General features: G+C 30.2%; 1 protein-coding gene across 1 annotated transcript in view; it reads left to right on the top strand.

Moving 5' to 3' along the window:
* Window positions 1–18116, top strand: part of LOC121118241 (uncharacterized) — a 55853-nt gene that overhangs the window by 23160 nt on the left and 14577 nt on the right. Inside the window, exons 3-4 of the mRNA XM_040712800.2 lie at window positions 3643–3763; window positions 4856–5037. Coding sequence (XP_040568734.1) covers window positions 3643–3763; window positions 4856–5037 — 303 coding nt within the window. The remainder of the gene's footprint in view (window positions 1–3642; window positions 3764–4855; window positions 5038–18116) is intronic.

Here is an 18116-nt window from a genome sequence, read left to right on the forward strand (position 1 = left end):
GCTTGTATTTTATAAAATTAGATACAAACAGCTTTGAGAGGAATGAAATAACTCGTATCTAGGAAGGCCATATGAAAGAATTATTCTGGTGTCAGCGCCGGCTTAGCGCCACTGCAACCTGTGTAACCGCAGTGAATTTACACTTTCATGGGTCTCAATCTGTGCCCGTGTTAGAGGGAGGGGGCAATTTTTTATCAATAAAAGTAATACTGGCAATTTATAAAAATGTTCTAAATGGTTCTGCATATTATTTTCTAAAAAAATAAGATTCAAATTTTCTAAAGGAAATAAAAAAAGGAAACCACATTTTTATCAATGCTCCATACCCTACTCACCTCACTCTACCTGGCTTCAGTTATTACCCCATACCCAAATTAGGATTTTAGTTCATTTTACATAGGACACTCAAAAATTTATGACCGTTCCTGATATTGATCCTAACATCTACATCAAGGACATTTACTTATAACTCCCCAAGCAATCCTTAGTGTTACTCTCCGTTTTTCATGATCACACGCTAGTGATTACTTTATACTTAAAGGCTCTCTTATCAAAATTAAATCATGATGAAAAGAACTTTGAAAAATATTGTTTTGATTGCCAACTACTAAAAATCTTACACGCAAGTCAATCCTTAGAATTTACAGCTTTAACTATACATTGTATGTTTTTTATGTACATATGTTAATTTCTTGTAAATTGTATCTGCAACTATCGTTTGCAGAGTTCTAAGAACTATTTCATATAATATCTTTCTTTGATTTCCATTGTATTGCGGTAAAAACTAAGGCTTTTTTGTTGACACAATTTAACATGTTGGCCAAAATGTTTTATTATACTATATTTTTTTGGTCATAAAATTATCATTGATGTCATATATTTGACATTCTGCTAAGTCATCGATAACCATATAAATAGTAAAATAAAAATTGGATTGATTACAAAATGAATATATCGGAATCGGTAATGATATTAATTGTGAGAGATAATTGATTTATGACATTTTTTTAACCTTAAATGCACAGGGTAGGTTTCTTTGATTCTGTACATAAGGAGTTTAAAATAATTTTGTGCCGCTTATAAATATTTATTTACTTATATGTGGCGTGTTAACAAGCAAATAATCTTGAACAAAATCAAGAAAATGAGCGATTTGCAATAAATTAAAATCGTGTGTATTTGGGAATGTAAAAAAAAAAAAACGAAAATTTACCTGGTAATCCGAATACTTTGAAGAACATCTTAAATGGGAGTAGCTAAGTTGTCATGGCGTTTCATTAGATCAGCTACAAGGAGGGAGGAAAAGGAAATACTTGTACACAAGGATATTGGGAAGAATTACTCCAATGTCTATCCTCAATTGTACATTGATTCCAACAAGGACTACAATTATAAGTGAATGTTGTAGTAAAGGAGGTTCAGAACTCAGAAGTTAAATAATAATGATAACATCTAAGAAAAATAATATTCATTCTTCAGATTACCAATTCAAAAAGACGGGCCTGCAGAAAAATACATACGATCTATATCAATATTCATATATACATTCGGCCCAATATATGAGTCAACTAGATGTTGTGTTTTCATATTTATGAAATAAGTTAGAATACCCAAGAGTTTTAGTTATAGTTTATAACTTTTACTTGTTTTATGTGACTAAATTTGGTCCTGATAAGGCCCCTTTCAAATAATTTTTTGATGATCAATTTTGCCTAATCTACATACAATTTGCATTGCCTTCAAACAGTTAATAATAGTAGTTGGTTATAGAAACTCACGATAATTCCCCAAAGAATACAAATATTATCCATTCTCATTTATTTAAAATAATAATTCTAGCTGGATTTTGTGTTGATGGGCAAAATATGTAATTTTGGACCTGTGAAAAAAATAACATTTTTTTAAGCATTCTTATCCATCCGTATTTTCCCCCATGCTTTAAGGTGTCAAGAGCATTAATATTATTATTTTTTTTTTGGTATAGGTTTTTCAAAACTGCTCTGTAAATATAAAACTTACAATGTAATATTAAAGAAAACAGTTAAGGTGATGTGCACTAAACGCAGGACCTATAATTTATCCGCTGATTTTTTTTTTTTTTTGCTAAGAAGCTATTTTGCAAATAAATATAAAATTTTTGGAAAAAATGATATTAATAAATAATCCAATTAAAGGGCATTTAAATAACGTTGACATGAAATCCTTCTTATGTATTTAAATATATTTTGTTTATATGCCGTCATTAAGTCATAAGTCACAACTTATATGTACATACATTGTATTATGCAATATAATTTGCATTATATCCATTGAACTTTCTAGAAATTTTGCAATAGTATGTAGAAAAAAATCAACTTGTGAAGTATACATTGTCTGTCCTTCCATGATTTCCAAAACCACAGATTTACTGACATAACTTCTTGCTAAACCAATCATAAATAACATCAAATTATTATTATAATAATACTATTGTTATCATAATTTTGCAACAATTTATGATTTTTAAACAAAAGAAAGAAAATTTTACCATGATATTTCATTTTGTATATATATATGTTAATGTATTTCAAATATTCCTTGCTTTTAATTTGAAAGACTCTCTTTTCCATCACATTTATGGAACAGGTTTCATTCATAGAGAAAGAAATACATAAATGTGACAAGATGTAAAAATTATTGAGCAGTAGTATCAGCTGATAAAAGGGTATGCCATGATGTCATGTTTATTTGTTTTTCATACATTCACACTCGACAATTTAGGGACACTGTTTTCGAATTCAATTCTTAATTGACCGTCGAATAATTTTTTTAATTGTGTGCTACACTTCTTCACAACGTATTTTGACAATATGATACATTTTGCATTGTAAGCTTCTTTTGATATATTTTTTCATGTGTTTCATGATTTTCAACTATTGAAAAAAAAAATCTTTTAGGGAAAATTTCGTTATAGATTTTTGAAAGATTTTCTTAAATAATTATATTTTAGATAATTTATTTTGATAATTAAGAATCTTTATAAGATTTTAAAGAATTTTGTACTTTAATTTATTTTTTTTTCTATTTTTTTCAATGGTAGAAAAATTATAGAACACATCAAAATATAGTCCAACATTTATTATAAGTCAAGTACAAAATTACAATGCGAACTTTGTGGACATTTGTACAAACATTATTAAAAATCAGAATAATTCGGGAATAAAATATAACATTTTCTTTTTCATGAGATATCGTGTATACATACAGCCTATTTGGTTTTTATAAACTTATTTTGGTTCATTTTGAGCTTCATATTCCGAATTACTCTTTAATGTTTACAATATATAGTTTAAAAATATCATTTGATCTAAAATACTTATTTTGGCCCGATATCCCCCCCCCATCGTTTATAATTTATTATATCATTTTTGTTAACTATGACAGAAAGTTTTTGCAAAAATTAATTGCAATTTGAGCTGCTTACAAAGGAATAATCAAAATATATTTTATTAATCCATAAATATATGTAAATTATAATATAGTTTAAGACTAAAAATGTAATCTAGACTTAATTTTGTAAAATAATAATTTTTACTTGTTTTAGTGTTGACATGATTTTTTGATTATTGTTTTTTAAAAATATATTATATAATTTTTTTCCAGCTCCTGCTTCCTCTGTTATATTTGAACAAGATCGTTCGCAGAACGGGCATCAAGTGAACATCACATGTCACGCAAATGGAATCTTTCCTCAACCACAAATTAAATTGACTTGGGGATCATAGTAAGTTGTTTTATTTCGATAACAAAAGTACTTACCGGGTGATCCGTAAAATCTGAACACTTTGAATTAAAATCTTATAAACGTTAAAAATATAATTTATAATTTAACAAAATAATTTCAACAAAATTAATAGGATAAATAGATACGAGTCTGAGTTATTTAATCATTAATGTAGATCCCCTTAGTTGCAATAATTGTTTCCAGGTTGCGGCAGAGGGCCTGGCGCCCGCTGTGGATGTTGTCCTATATCATGGTGCCCCAGTGCTGGATAAAAGTGGCATTGAAAGCCTTGGTGTTTGGATGACGAACACTGAAGGCCTTTTCCTAGACATGAAACCAAAGTATGTTGTCGAAGGGGTTGGAATCATGGCTATAGGGGGCCAAAAATGTCAAAAAAGAGTCTTGTAACGGAGGAGATGGGGTTCTAACATTGCTGGTGTCAAAGGTGGCTTCTCCATCCTCAAAAAGTTATTTCCACACACTTTTTTGATAGATCTCTGGACATTTTGGAGTAAAACCCCGAGATCTGTTGCATGTGTCCACATGGAATTGAGGGGATTGACCTGGGCTGTTTTCTTTAACTCCTGCGGGTCCAGTTTGTCCTCTTTGACCGATCCCTTCTTCCTCTCCAACGTTTCGGACTTACTGCTGACGGCGTAGACGGTGGTCTTGAGGACGCCCAACTACTTGTAAATTTCCGTCGGAGTTTTTCCAGCGTCAAGCAGTGCGCGAATGAAAATTTGTCGATCACGTTCAAGTGTCATTTTCTCAACTTGTACTTCGACTAGAGAACTTGGATTTTTTTTTGCAACTAATTGTTTATGGTTTAATAGAACAAATATGTATTAATTTCAATCACTCAACATTAATTAATTAGTTATTGCTCAGATTTCAATGAACCACCCGGTAGACCTGAAGGGCAAACGACCTCACATTCAATTTTTTCTTTCTCGTTTATTTTTTAGTTCAAAAAATAATAAGGCAATTATGTTATAACTGTTTCGACCAACTTAAGAAATATAATTACTCTTTTTTTTTTGTCAAAGTAAACTTCAACTTTTATTTAATCTTTCTTATTTCAAAATTTAATAGCCAATTCGACGACAGCAATGCACTTGTGACTCTCGAGGATGAAGGGCACTATGACATTATTGTTCACCGCCTTGTTGATCACTCGGATATACCTTCAAAAACAACTTTTGGATGCATTTTAACAATTCCAGGAATAGACTATGAGGTTCGAGAGGAGTCCGTGTATTATCATCGAGATGGACGTAAGTTGAAAAATAAAGCAAATACTAGTTTTAAATAAATAAGTAGTTAGATTTGATATCCATAAGGAAGGAACAGATGTCACAATCTTTTTTCAAATATACTTTTAATAATATTATTAGGTACGTAGCCTGGTATGAACATGCTTCGTGCCTCGTATAATGTTACTATTTAAATGCTGTACTTATAACAGGACTATTTTATAATGGAAATTCAAAGGTGGATACTGATTAGAAATGATTATTTTAGAAGGATATTAGAATATATGTTCAATAATCATGATAATATATTCATAAATTTGAGAATTCTTAAGTGGATTTTTTTTACGAGGAGGGAAATGTATATATCTACATGTTTTTATGAGACATTTTGAAGATGTTTTATAAGTAATGAAATGGCTCATATCGTTAGTACAATGTGATACTTTTTATTTATTTGTATCTCTCAACCTTTAATCTAAAAAAAACCCTCTAAAGCAGTTGTTAGTAAGAATATTTTTATTTGCAAATCACGCTGCTACCTTTAATATTTCTTTCAACCTTTCTTCCTCAAGAGAAACAGATAATATTGCTTCTAAATCAGTTGGTAGTTAGGCAATTCTTAGCAACTTTATGATTATTATTCAATAATATAGATAATTGCTTAAAATTTGACAAAAGTTAAATATAACTAAGTCAATAAACATTAAAGAAATAAGGGAAAATAAGCGGAAAAAACGAAAACTGAAAAAACAAAAAAAAAATACTGTAAATTTTTATACTTAACACATAATATTATAATATATAAGTCAGAAATTGTTCACAAATTAATTAGAGTTAGATCAAGTTTAACTAATATTTGCTCGATTCACAGGAATCTTAAATATAATAGGTTAGGGAATAAGTAATTTCGTATTTTCCGCTTTATTACAATTCTTTATTAGATGCGTTACAAACATCTGATTTCACCCAAATTTGGCCTGTTCTGTACGATAACTTATTTCCAAAGATAATCTAACTTCACAATGCCCTTGTCCCTATTGGCAAAAAAGTCGGACAGCCAAGTTTTGCTACCCCCTCTATTGAGGTCAAATTTGTACCCCGAAGTGCGTTGGACATTGACAGGTGCTAGTCACTTGATGCCAAATCCGAACTTTAGGGTAGATTCATAAAAACTTCCCATTCGAATTCTCGGAGCTTCTGGGGCGTCATCGGAGATGTGTGCATCCTGTCGTTGTCTTTATAATTTCTTGTTGTCTCCTATTTACCAATGCTAGCCGCTTCTGTTTCTATCGCCAGCTTCAAACAGTCAAATTTTTCATAGTAAATGGCAGAATTGATGGGAAAAAAACAGCTCGAATAACTAGAAAGGTTGAGAGATACAAAATGCTTTTGTACCATTGTTGCAGAACAAAATAATAATAATAAAATTTAAAAAAATCAAGAGTTGACAAAAAACAAAATGAAAATACATATAAGTTGAATATCACCGTGTCTGGAGATGAAAAAAAAAACATCAATAATTTTCATTGTAATTACAATGATACTCGTCAATTATTGTGAGATTCAACTATATTGTATGATATGAAAAAGGGGAAAAAAAAAAAAAAACTCACAAAAAATCTATAAGAAATTTTTTCATTTTCTTTATACCTATCATGACTTCAACATAATATATATATATATATTAAGAACACGTAATTATCCCGTGTTTTCATATTCATCCTGGGTGGTGGTGACTAGTGAGTTAGGGTACAGAGTGATGCTTGAATAGATGTTGCCTCATCTTTTCATGTGATGATGACTTTCATAGTTTTTTATGAAACTACATAATACAAACATATATGTATACGAGTACATTAAAAGGTATCGTGAACACAAAATTATAAAATATCACGGATTTGAGTATTTCCAAAGTTTTCCTTTAGAAAAATCAGACTTAGAAATAAACAAGATTTTTCTCAAATACTTTATGATCAATTTTGTTAACAAATATTGACTGGTGTTAAGGATTATAGTGCTCTACAATAGAGGACATTGGTATTTGAATACTTTTTTTGATAAATTAAACCTTAATCATGTTAACAGGTCTAAACTTTATATTTGTAAAAAAAATCCTTTTTAGAATTATAACAAAGAAGTTTTATTTCTTACAGAAACCATCCGATCTAACCCACAAGTGTAAGAGGTGAATTTCTGAAAAATTTGTGTTTTTTAAAAGGTTTATTCTTTTAATAGGCACATTTTGAGAACCCTGCACCTTTAATTTCACGAAGTTTATTTTGTTCATAGTAACCTTTTATGTGCATACTAAGGTTTTTAAAAAATTCTCCCGAAAAATTGTAATTGAGCGGAATCCAGAATATAACCGCATCCCCTTAGTAAATGATAAATACTATGAAATTTAAGCATTACTTTTTTAGTGTAAAAAAGAAATAATATATTTTGAGGTAGTTCGAACAATATATTCTCATCATGTTTGTTAATTATTATCGCTAATCGTGCACGGGTCTGTTTTTTAGATCCCGCATTCTTTTTTTAATTCCCCAGCCTAGTCCAACCCGCAAAAAAGTAAACTTAATAAGTAAGCTATGAATTAACTAATGTTTAGCTGAGGGTGGGATCGTATTATTATCATCGTAAACCCTTTGTGCAGGGGTTCGGTCCTTGGCCTTCCTAGAGAAGTAAATCTACTTAAATTAGTGAAAATACATTTTTTCTACTTAATGTACATTTGTAGTGTCTTCAAAGTATTAATGATAAAAGTTTTTTTTATAGAAATCGACGATAATTCGTCAGAGAATATAAATTTAATTCAGATTCATCTTATGAAGAATTTAAATTAACTTACTTTTGTGTTGATGTGCCTCAAATAGGAATACTAACCTAGTTTTGATTTTTTTAGAAAGATGAATTCATGTTTTATGGGAAAATTTAATTGTAATAACGTAAATATTTGGAGTAACGTAGCTCAATTGACAAGTACTTGGTAGAAATGCATATTTTTAACTAAAAATATAAACAAAGTTGTTTTTGAGTTCGATAATATTTAACGTTCTAATTCATAAACTATATTTATTAAATGACCTTATATTTTGAAATAATAAAATACAGGATTTTCCGTGTTTGTAAAACCCTGACAAATCCCGGGAAAACGGTATCCCAAGAGAGAAACCCTTTTTATATATTTTATGTACCTTTATGTACAAAACTTCGACTCACAAGAAGAACGAAATCGACTCTAATGGAAATAATTAAAAGTAATTAGACTTCTATGTTTATTATTTATTTCCATGCATCGTCCACATATTTTGCAGAGGGGTTAAATGAGTGAAAGATTAATTATATATAACTTTTTTGTGAAAGTGGCTATACTCATTTAAATATGATTTGAGTAGTACGTGTACAGTTTTTACTTACATATTAAGGAAAGAAATAGCTCAGTTATCCGAGTTTAAAGCTTTAAAATAATGCGACGAAACGCGTCTGTCTGCATAAATAGATTTCTCATTATATTGATAAACTTTAAACCACGTAAAAATATTACTTTTTATTTGACTACAAAGCAGAAGCATTCCTAGGTTTAATCATTTAGGGATAGAGGACTAATCCGCATAAATTATCAACACCGTAAGACTTAAATGAATAGATGATATAATAGCTGAAGTAACAAGTTCTAGTCATTTTTAGATAGCTTTAAACGGTTTTGTGGCTAATTTTTAGTTCCTAAGCAATATAATAAGTGCCCACATGCCGTTTCCATTATTTATCGATACTTTCGACATCCATATCACCAGAAAGGAACAATTAGAATCACCACTTTGCTTTTGTATTTGATTCTATATTATGTCCATAAACAGCACAATTTTTTTGCCAGCCTGTTCCGTCTTTTCACCTTGGTCGTAGTGATACTGAAGAATGCATCGATTTTTCTCTTTATGTACTTCCATTTTGGAACACTGTAACACACAACTGGCTTCCCCAAACACAAAACTGTAAATCAACTTTTTTTAAGTGTACGTTTAACGTTTAAGCATAATTTCAGCTTTTTTTAATAGTGAGGTCAGCTCACTAAAAACATTTAGTGAAAAACATTAAGAAAATTTAACTTATCCTTACATATATGATAAACATTTTCGGGACTTAAGAAGATTTTAGGGGCATCAAATACCATAAAAAGGGGTTAACAACGCCCTTTTTCTCCCTAGTATAACAAAAATCATCAACTTTTGAGCGTTTCAAATCCCTTCCACTTACCAATTATGATAATTTTAAGATCCAATGTATGTTTAAACTGAAACCTTAAACCTAAAATATTCTACTCAGTATGTGATTCGCCCACATATATTATAATGGGAGAAGAAAATTACTGGAAACATAATGAATAATAGAAAAAAAAGGTTCTGTTTTTGTAGATGAAATTATTAGCAGGAGATAAAAAATATGTTAGAGCATTATGGCGTATTATTCTTTTAAAAAATAAATTATAAATATTAGAATAATGAATAATTTTCATATAATTATTATTTTCAATAATGTCTACATAAATACAATACGTATTGTGTTTGAAACAAAAAGAAATTGCGTCGATAATAAACTCATATATATATGGTGAAGAATATAGCAATATAATTCATGGGTTAACTTCGTCACTCTAAACATATTATAAATAAGAATCCCTTAGACTTTCATCCTTCTTTCGTTTCCTGGGGTGTTTATTCACCTAAAGATTAAAATATTAGTTTAAAATCTAGTTGTATAATATTTTTGTTATACATTCTATGTGAATTCTTAATTTATCATTTACTTGACGCAATTCAAGCGATTATTCGTAGTATTACCAATAAATGAGTGACAAAATAGGCCGTGTTTGCTTGAGTACAATCTCAGTGAATCTAATAAAATCCTATTTATAGTAAAATAATGGAAATAATTGATTTTGAAGTGATTAAAATTCAAATATTTACCCGAGAAGTCTTATCTCTTTTTTTTTTTTACTCATGGAAAACATTAATAAGGTTTCAAAATGCAGCGACGAAAACTGTACGGGGGATCAAAAATTTAACAAGCGTTTTTTATGCCCTTAGGTATAAACGACTATACATAGTATATCACCAAAAATTAATACCACAAATACAAGGCATTTTAATACAGCAGTCGTCAACTGATTGTTCACTAACCAGTTGTGATGTAAGGAGCTACCGAGGTCACCGACCTCGAATTCCATGCTTATAAATGAATACTCTGTACAAGCATAGACTAATGAATCATTTCTGGCATATGACCCGAATAGAAACATTAAAAAAAGTATGTCTCTGCAAAAATTCAGTAACTCAGGAAGAAAAATTAATCAGGGTTCATAATAAAGGTGAATTTTAATTGAACCATCCTCATAGGTAATGTAGAATATATAGTTGTATATTGCAATTTTGTTAATCAATTTTTTCTTCTTCTTAATTTGCATGTCAACATGTTATGCAAATATTTTCTTTTAATTAAAAATATGACTTATATGCCTTGTTTACTAGTGTTGTTCCGTATACCGGTATATCAGAGTTACCGGAATTGGCTATTGAAGAGTGAGAGCCAAAACATGCTCCTAAATTATGAAAAAAGAAAACTCATTAATAATAATTAACCAATTTAAGTACTATATTAAGCTATATTTTAATTCAGTGCGCCTTCCCTTCCAAGAAATAACAGTCTCGACACCCCGGCGAACAGATTGAAATTTTTTCACTTTGAAGGCCGTGTCAATGGAGTACCACTCTGCCATGATAATAAATCGAAACAAATCTAAATTTAGATAATTCAGAATTCTGCTCCAAGACACCCCTAACTTCAAAGACCAAGGAGTTGAGAGATCAGGGCTGAAGGAGGATTACATAGAAACAGGCGGGAAGTCAGCCATTTTGTTGCTCCAGAAGTTTTAATTCTTCTTGGTTGTGTGGGACTGTATTATGTTTTTTGATTATGTAGGAAGTCCGGATGAAGATGACAACGGTCTTTGCATCCTCCTTGGCACTTACACTGGCACGGAGGATATAGCACACAAACTTTGCCTCTTATGCTGTTGGTCCAACATTTTTACACTTAGAGACATGGGATAAAACCGAGAGTTTTTTTTTGGTTCCATTTTTGGCATATATTTGCGCGGGGACCCAAAATTTGCAGTAGCATTTAATTAAAATATAACATTACGACGTTTCACACAACTACAGCTAAAAATAAAATAAGCAAGTTTAGTTTTTATTCCATGTTTCTAAGTGTAAAAATTTTGGAGCAACAACAATAGGAAACGCGTGTATAGAATACTCTATTTGGACCGACTACGACAAAAAAAAAAGTCTATTACAGCCCCATTCATCACAGAAGAACCAAAAGTTTTACAGGAGCAATATGGCTAATTTTTGACCTACCACCATGTCGCCCTTCTTCATTCCTGGCCTCAACCCCCTAGTCTTTGCAGTTTGAAACGTCTCAGGGGAAAATCTCTCCCACACTTATCATCAAAATGTGGATTCGCATCCAGCTGCCACCATGACAGTTTAGTGCGCCATGGAAACAACATTCATTTTGAAGAACCACCAATCAGTTCGTTGACTTGTTGAGGCAGGTTATTGTTTATTCGAGGACACATCGAATAAAAAATATTGCTAAATTTAGTTTCCTGTAGGTGTAAAACCCTAAGAAATTCTGGGATACCGAAGAAAAACCCCCCCAAAAAAACCAAGTAAGTAAAATAAGGAGAAGACAGGATCTTTTTTAAGGTGACACGAGTTTGAAAGGAGGTTGATTGGGTTCTTTTCAACACATTTTCAAATCTTTTGCACAGAGTTCTTTTTTTAAAAATATATTAAATAAAGAAAAAAGTAAAAAACGAAATATCTTCATTAAAAATAGGAATATTATTCAATTGAGTATACGTATGGGTATAGTATTATAATAAAAAATGAAATATGAGTATACATAAATTATCCCCAATCAAACCCATTATTATTAAATATATTCTCTTCCCCCCTTGAAATGGTTCCATCAAGAAGGTTTCTTCAGGTATATTGTACGTAGATAAACAATATATTCCATGTATAATAATACTGATATACATATAACATCAATAGTGATAAGACTCAGTCCGAGGCCACTTTTATTCAGTTCAGTCTTAAATGATTTTCTTATATCACGAATATAGAAATTTACAAAAAATCAATATGAAGCATTTAGAAAACACAAGAGAGCAAAAAAGTCTGTTATAATCTAAATTCAATTCTAGTAGTACTTTGTGCACTATTTACAAATCTGTTAATAGTTTTTTCATTTCATATCTGTTAATTGATAATTTTTGATATCATTTTTAGAATATTTTTAGTTTTATAAGTTTGAGTCAACTTTTGAATAAGAAAAAAATTAAAAACCGACATAAAATTTACCTTATTCTTTGCATTAAATTTGTGTTACATTTTATATGCAATTGTCCAATTCTAAAAAAATCTCTTTAAATGTAAACAAATCAAAATATTTTAAGGTTATGTTTAAAAAGAAATAACGCCTTGTGTATTCAATTGTTTTTACTCCAAAGTAATTTATTTCAAGCTAAAATAATTAGGGATTTAGTTACAAATGTACATATGCTTTTAAAAGGTATGATCCACTAGCAATATCGATTTGATTACAATTTTTTTAAAGTGATCATTTTTTGAGGTTTAGCGCCAAAGTTTTAATTTACAAAATCCAGTAATAATCTATATATATTTAATAAGAATTACCGACTGATTACGAGCATTTTTTAAAATTCTTTTGGTGGAAAAACGGTCATAAAATAAGAGTAACAATTTGGCAAAATGGTTTTTATGTATAAGCTGAATAAGCTCTGATCTAAACATGTGGGATATAAATATTTTTCTAAATGGTTATCTGAAGAGTTTTTTTAATTTTCCAAGCTGATATCAATATTTTATTTTGGAAAAGAGAGCATCTATATACATATAACGTAATTACTAGTACGTGTGCTCATGAAATATATAGGGTATCACTGATGAGCTGTTGGGGAGTAACAATTGTAAAGCTTTATTGAATTCATAATAAAAATGAGGATCTACATGAGAGTAATTCCTCCATGTTAATTTTTTTAAAATGATATTGTTAATTAATAAATCATATTTTGTTTAAAATTGAAAGGGTTCAGATTTTAATGGATCAACCGTTATGCCCTTAATAAATACGGAGTAGGATTTGTGTGTATTTCCTTTTACTAAAAAGTGATTGCAACTATTCTAATAAAACGTCATGACAGCTGTGCTGCTCACCTTCCAAACACTCTCTTGAAATGGACAAGTTTACCATGTCATTTTTTGGTTTCTTTTATAATCACATACCGGCGGGTCATATTTTATACAACTCCAGTTTTAACATTTGTTTATTTTGACTATGTAAATCCACACAAAATAAGTTTAATTATTCATCAGCTGCTGCATATATTATTTACCGAGGAAAGGTTGCGAGATTGAATAAAGATGTCCTCCTATATATCAAATATCATTGTTCATCTTTCCTACGAGTAAAACATTTCGATCAATCGTGACTCTCTAGTTTACTTAATCCATATTAATACTCAAACTGATTATATAATAGGAAGGATAAATATCGTTTCCTTGCCAAATATGTATATATATACGTGGGTGCGGCACGTTTTTTTTTTTTTTGCTTTCTAAATTGTATGCCAATACTCTTAAATAAGGAGGAAAATATAAAGGAAATATGGGAAACGATTGAATGTTCTTTGTTCTAATTCATAAGAATCATATAAATACTAGGAAGAGTAGTATTTCAAAGATATTCTCGTAAAACTGTCAGTAGAAAATTACTACATAATTATTTTTAACTATAGTACTTTATTTACACAACTCTCACAGTTGGAATAAGTCAACGAATTCCCCAAAGATATAAATATTTAAGGACTTGGCAAATTTACAAGAAAATGATTTTTAAAAACTCTGCCTTGTCTACAATTATGTAATTACTATGTAAGCTTAAAAATGATTGCAAAACATCAAGAAGAATTTTTTTAGAAAAAAAAAAGGTAAAAACTACTTAACCCTTAAAATACCAACAATGTACATTTGACCCACATATAGACTTAAATATGGAATATGCTTTGCAAAGTAAGTCATCTCATTAATTTATTATTAAATTCCATATTATTCTATGAAGGTATAAACAAGTAATATGCAGCCAATAGACAGAGACGGTAATATACTTGCTGTAAATTGTCTGGTATTTTAAGCCTTAAAATATATAAATTTCTTAGTCTTTCAAATTTTATTGAGATACACCTATTAAATGAAAAGTTACAAGCCTTTAAAGTTAGTCTATCAGACCGAACATCTTTGCATGTACATTCTGTACCAAAATATAAATATACTACTTAAGGTTTATTATGTTTTAGGTTAAGTTGTTTAACATTTATTAATTTTTGTCTTAATCTAAAAATAAACTTCAAGTCCTTTTCTACAACATAAAAAATATAATGTCAAACAATGCTATTATGGACTTTAATGGTGGTAAATGTTAAATATTTGTACGTACAATATGGGTTCAATATACTCAGGCGGTACAAAACGTTTAGTAATTTTTTTTGGCATTTTAAGGGTTGTCATTGGTAAACATACTATTTGTTTAAATTAAGCTTTGACCCATAAAACAATTTTATAAAATGTTCTATACAAATTAGGTTGTCGTAATAAGTTTGACCTCTACTAGCACTATGTGTTCGTTGCAAATTGTACCTCTCATAATACTTTATTCCATTATAATATCAGTAATTTTAACTATCAGCCTTAATTGGTGTGCTATAAATTCATTTTGATCTCATAAAATAAAACATTTTTTTAATTATTTTTTAACGTTTGCTGAAATCATGGGGGCATTTATGTTTTTTGTGTCACAAAAAACTAATCAAAGAGTAATTTTAGTCATAAAGTCAAACATTACATTACTTTATTTGTTATAAATATAACTCATAATGAAATCATTAGATTAAACTAATCCTAGGTACACACTTAATTTTTCCATTTCATTTTTATATTGTTGCAACTTGTACAATCTTCTTGAAGGTACAAGTTACATTTTGTACTAAAACCCAATTTTGTTGTTTATAATGGATGAGTCTTGTATGTGGTAATGTTGACTAACATTCAAGGTGAACAAGATGAATAGCTTACAGTTCAAAAGTCAAGATACTCTCTCCCCCCCCATTTTTAGAAGAATAACTTAAGTCTTGATATCAAATTTAACCTACGCTCACCAGTGAGTGAACCCTTCTTTACTCCCATTTTACTGGCCATATCTATATCCGTCCAAAGTGGGAATGATGTATGCCTATTATAAGATCAATAATCTTACCTAACACAGCGATCTATGTTTATGCAATTAGAGAACAGAGGTATCTAACATATTTCAAAAGCGTTTTTATAGCTACATCTCAGAGTTAAAAACAGCCGCAAAGTGTCTTTACATTCTTTAACTATTAAAAATCTATAATTTTCTACATATGGTTGACTTTTGACTTTTTGACCCTGCGTTTAAACACTAGCTAGTTGATATCACCTTTCAATAGCTAACTATACGCTGGCGTTGAAAGATATACATTTGTATATCTGTTAATGAAATATTTTGATTAATCCTTTGAAAACTTTGGAAATTAAATTTAAATGTCTCAAAACTCCATTTCAAATTGCAAAAAAGTAATAGGGTATATTTGATATAAATGAGGAACCAGATAAAGTCAAACAAATCAAACGAATATATTAGACTGTAGTAAATATTGTAAGATATTTTAATTCATTCAAAAAATTTGAAGATAGGGAGCATAATTAAACTAAATATGCTCTTTGGTATTTATGAACACATCAAAATATAATGGAATTTCTTCTTTCCTTGAGATTTACTCAAAATTGTTTTTATGTTGAATCCCAATAATTTTAAGGCTTCCATATTTCCAGGTAGATTGAATTCAAAGCACTTGTAATACACGTATAAGTATGGGCTTTCATAAGCACTTAGAGCGAAGTAATATCCTATTTATCAATATTGAATCATTGCCAATTTAAAAAAAAATGTAATTCCTTTCTTTATGCTCTATATCTTTTTATATCATTTAAGAGATGTAATATTTCTAGACATGAAGTCGTACATATGTATATATACACCCATGTAGTTTTTTTTACAACTTCCTTCATATGTGGGTCTCCGTTTCAGGGATTTTGAAGGTTACATTAACAAGGTTAAAAACAAACAAAAAATATTGACAGGACTTGGCGGTCGTTAAAATTAGTAACTAACCAAGAGGGATAGTCATATTTTTGAATAAGTCTACGAACAATTTACTAGCCCAGAATACCACAAAATATAAACTACCTATGAACTTGGTAAATCAACTCGTATATTTTAATTGGATAGATTCGGAGGGAACCCCTTATACACCTTTAGTCCAATCAGAAATAAGGACACAAATCAATTTACGGTAACCGTTAAATTGATCGGATGGCTCTGGAATTTAAATTGTGTTCCGCGCCTAGAAATGTCAGTGCAGTTGTGAATCGAGTCGCAAAGTCATACATTAATTTCACAAATGTCTCAGCCACATCATGTGTCAGTTTAACTTACTTCACTAACTTCTTTGATTTCCTGTAGCTATCATCCCAGAAGTGCTATGCCGTTCACATTTATCTCCAAGAGCATGAAATAGGAAGTGATACTCTTATCTTTCCATGTATGTGATAAACGTAGCTGCATTGATGATAAGAAACATTGGCTTGCCTTTTCTGTAAGTGTCTATTGCTAATACCCTTTTGTTTGGAGGCTAGTGAAAAGTTCATCAGTGGGTGATGTACTAATCACCTAGTGGCCGGTATATAATAAGGCCAGATACTTAGTCATTCTCTCCAGCTAGAAGATTATACTGGTTAAGTTCTGAAATACCTAATAGCTTTTGTAGATTTATCTGTAGCACCTTGTACATGGTTGGTCAGCAAAACTTAGACTCGAGATGTTCCATTAGAAATACTTCAATAATTTGAAGGTGGTGTGGGGTCCTCGTATATGTGGACAATCCCAATTCAAACGTAACTGCCCTCCTTATGGTCCTAGTAGCTACGGAGAAGCTGTAGGGGAGGGAATGCATCGATTTGGTGGGACCCTCCTTTTTCCTCTTCTTAGGTTAGACAGGAACTCGGATTCATCTTTAAATTGTACCCTTCACTTTCTGCTTTCCTGGTGAAGTCTTCTCCATCCTTCATTATAATGACCATCTTGAAAGCAAGGCTGCTAGAGCATTTCACAATGACCATAATCCTCGCCACCTCAACTTCGGTATCTTGGAGATCTGAGATACGCTGCCTTTTGGTTTCTTGCTCACTCATAATGAACAGGTTGACGATATGTTTGTTATAGTTTGTTTATGCACAAAGAATAGTTGAACAATAATAGAAAAAAATAATCAATTAATCATCATAAATGAATGAGAAAATAAGCTTTCAGTACCAGTCATGTTTTTCTACTCAACCCTGTATCAATAAATATCATAGAATATATCAATGTTTCTCAAACTCTGTTACTTCCCAATTTGAAAGGATGTATCTGTGGGTTAAAAGCTCTCCTCTTTCTTTCATTCCGGGTAAAAATCTTTATATTGCCGTATCTATTACTTTACATATTAATGGCCTTTAATCCATCAATCCAATAAGTAATTATTCTTCCTCCCTCCTACTTCTCCTTGAAGTAGGAGGTGAAGATTCTTGTACAGTATAGGTACTTATTTATTAAGTATGTATTTTATCAAGGTTCATGATTCATAACAAAAAAAAAAGATTCATTTTGAGCACTAATATCATAGGATTTAATTTAATTTAATTGATCGTGATGTGTTACAAGATTAAAAAAAAGAACATCGAGGTTAGAGTAACTCATTCTATTACTATATATAAATACAATGCATATTCAAGGTTCTAATACTTCCTTTATTTATACTTTTTTTTTGCTCAAGTTTTTAAAATATACTTAGAATCACTGATAAGGCGATTTATGTTGAAAACTAAAAAATAAAA

The sequence above is a fragment of the Lepeophtheirus salmonis genome, chromosome 5, assembly GCF_016086655.4.
Source record: "Lepeophtheirus salmonis chromosome 5, UVic_Lsal_1.4, whole genome shotgun sequence".
Taxonomy (NCBI): Eukaryota; Metazoa; Arthropoda; class Copepoda; order Siphonostomatoida; family Caligidae; genus Lepeophtheirus; species Lepeophtheirus salmonis.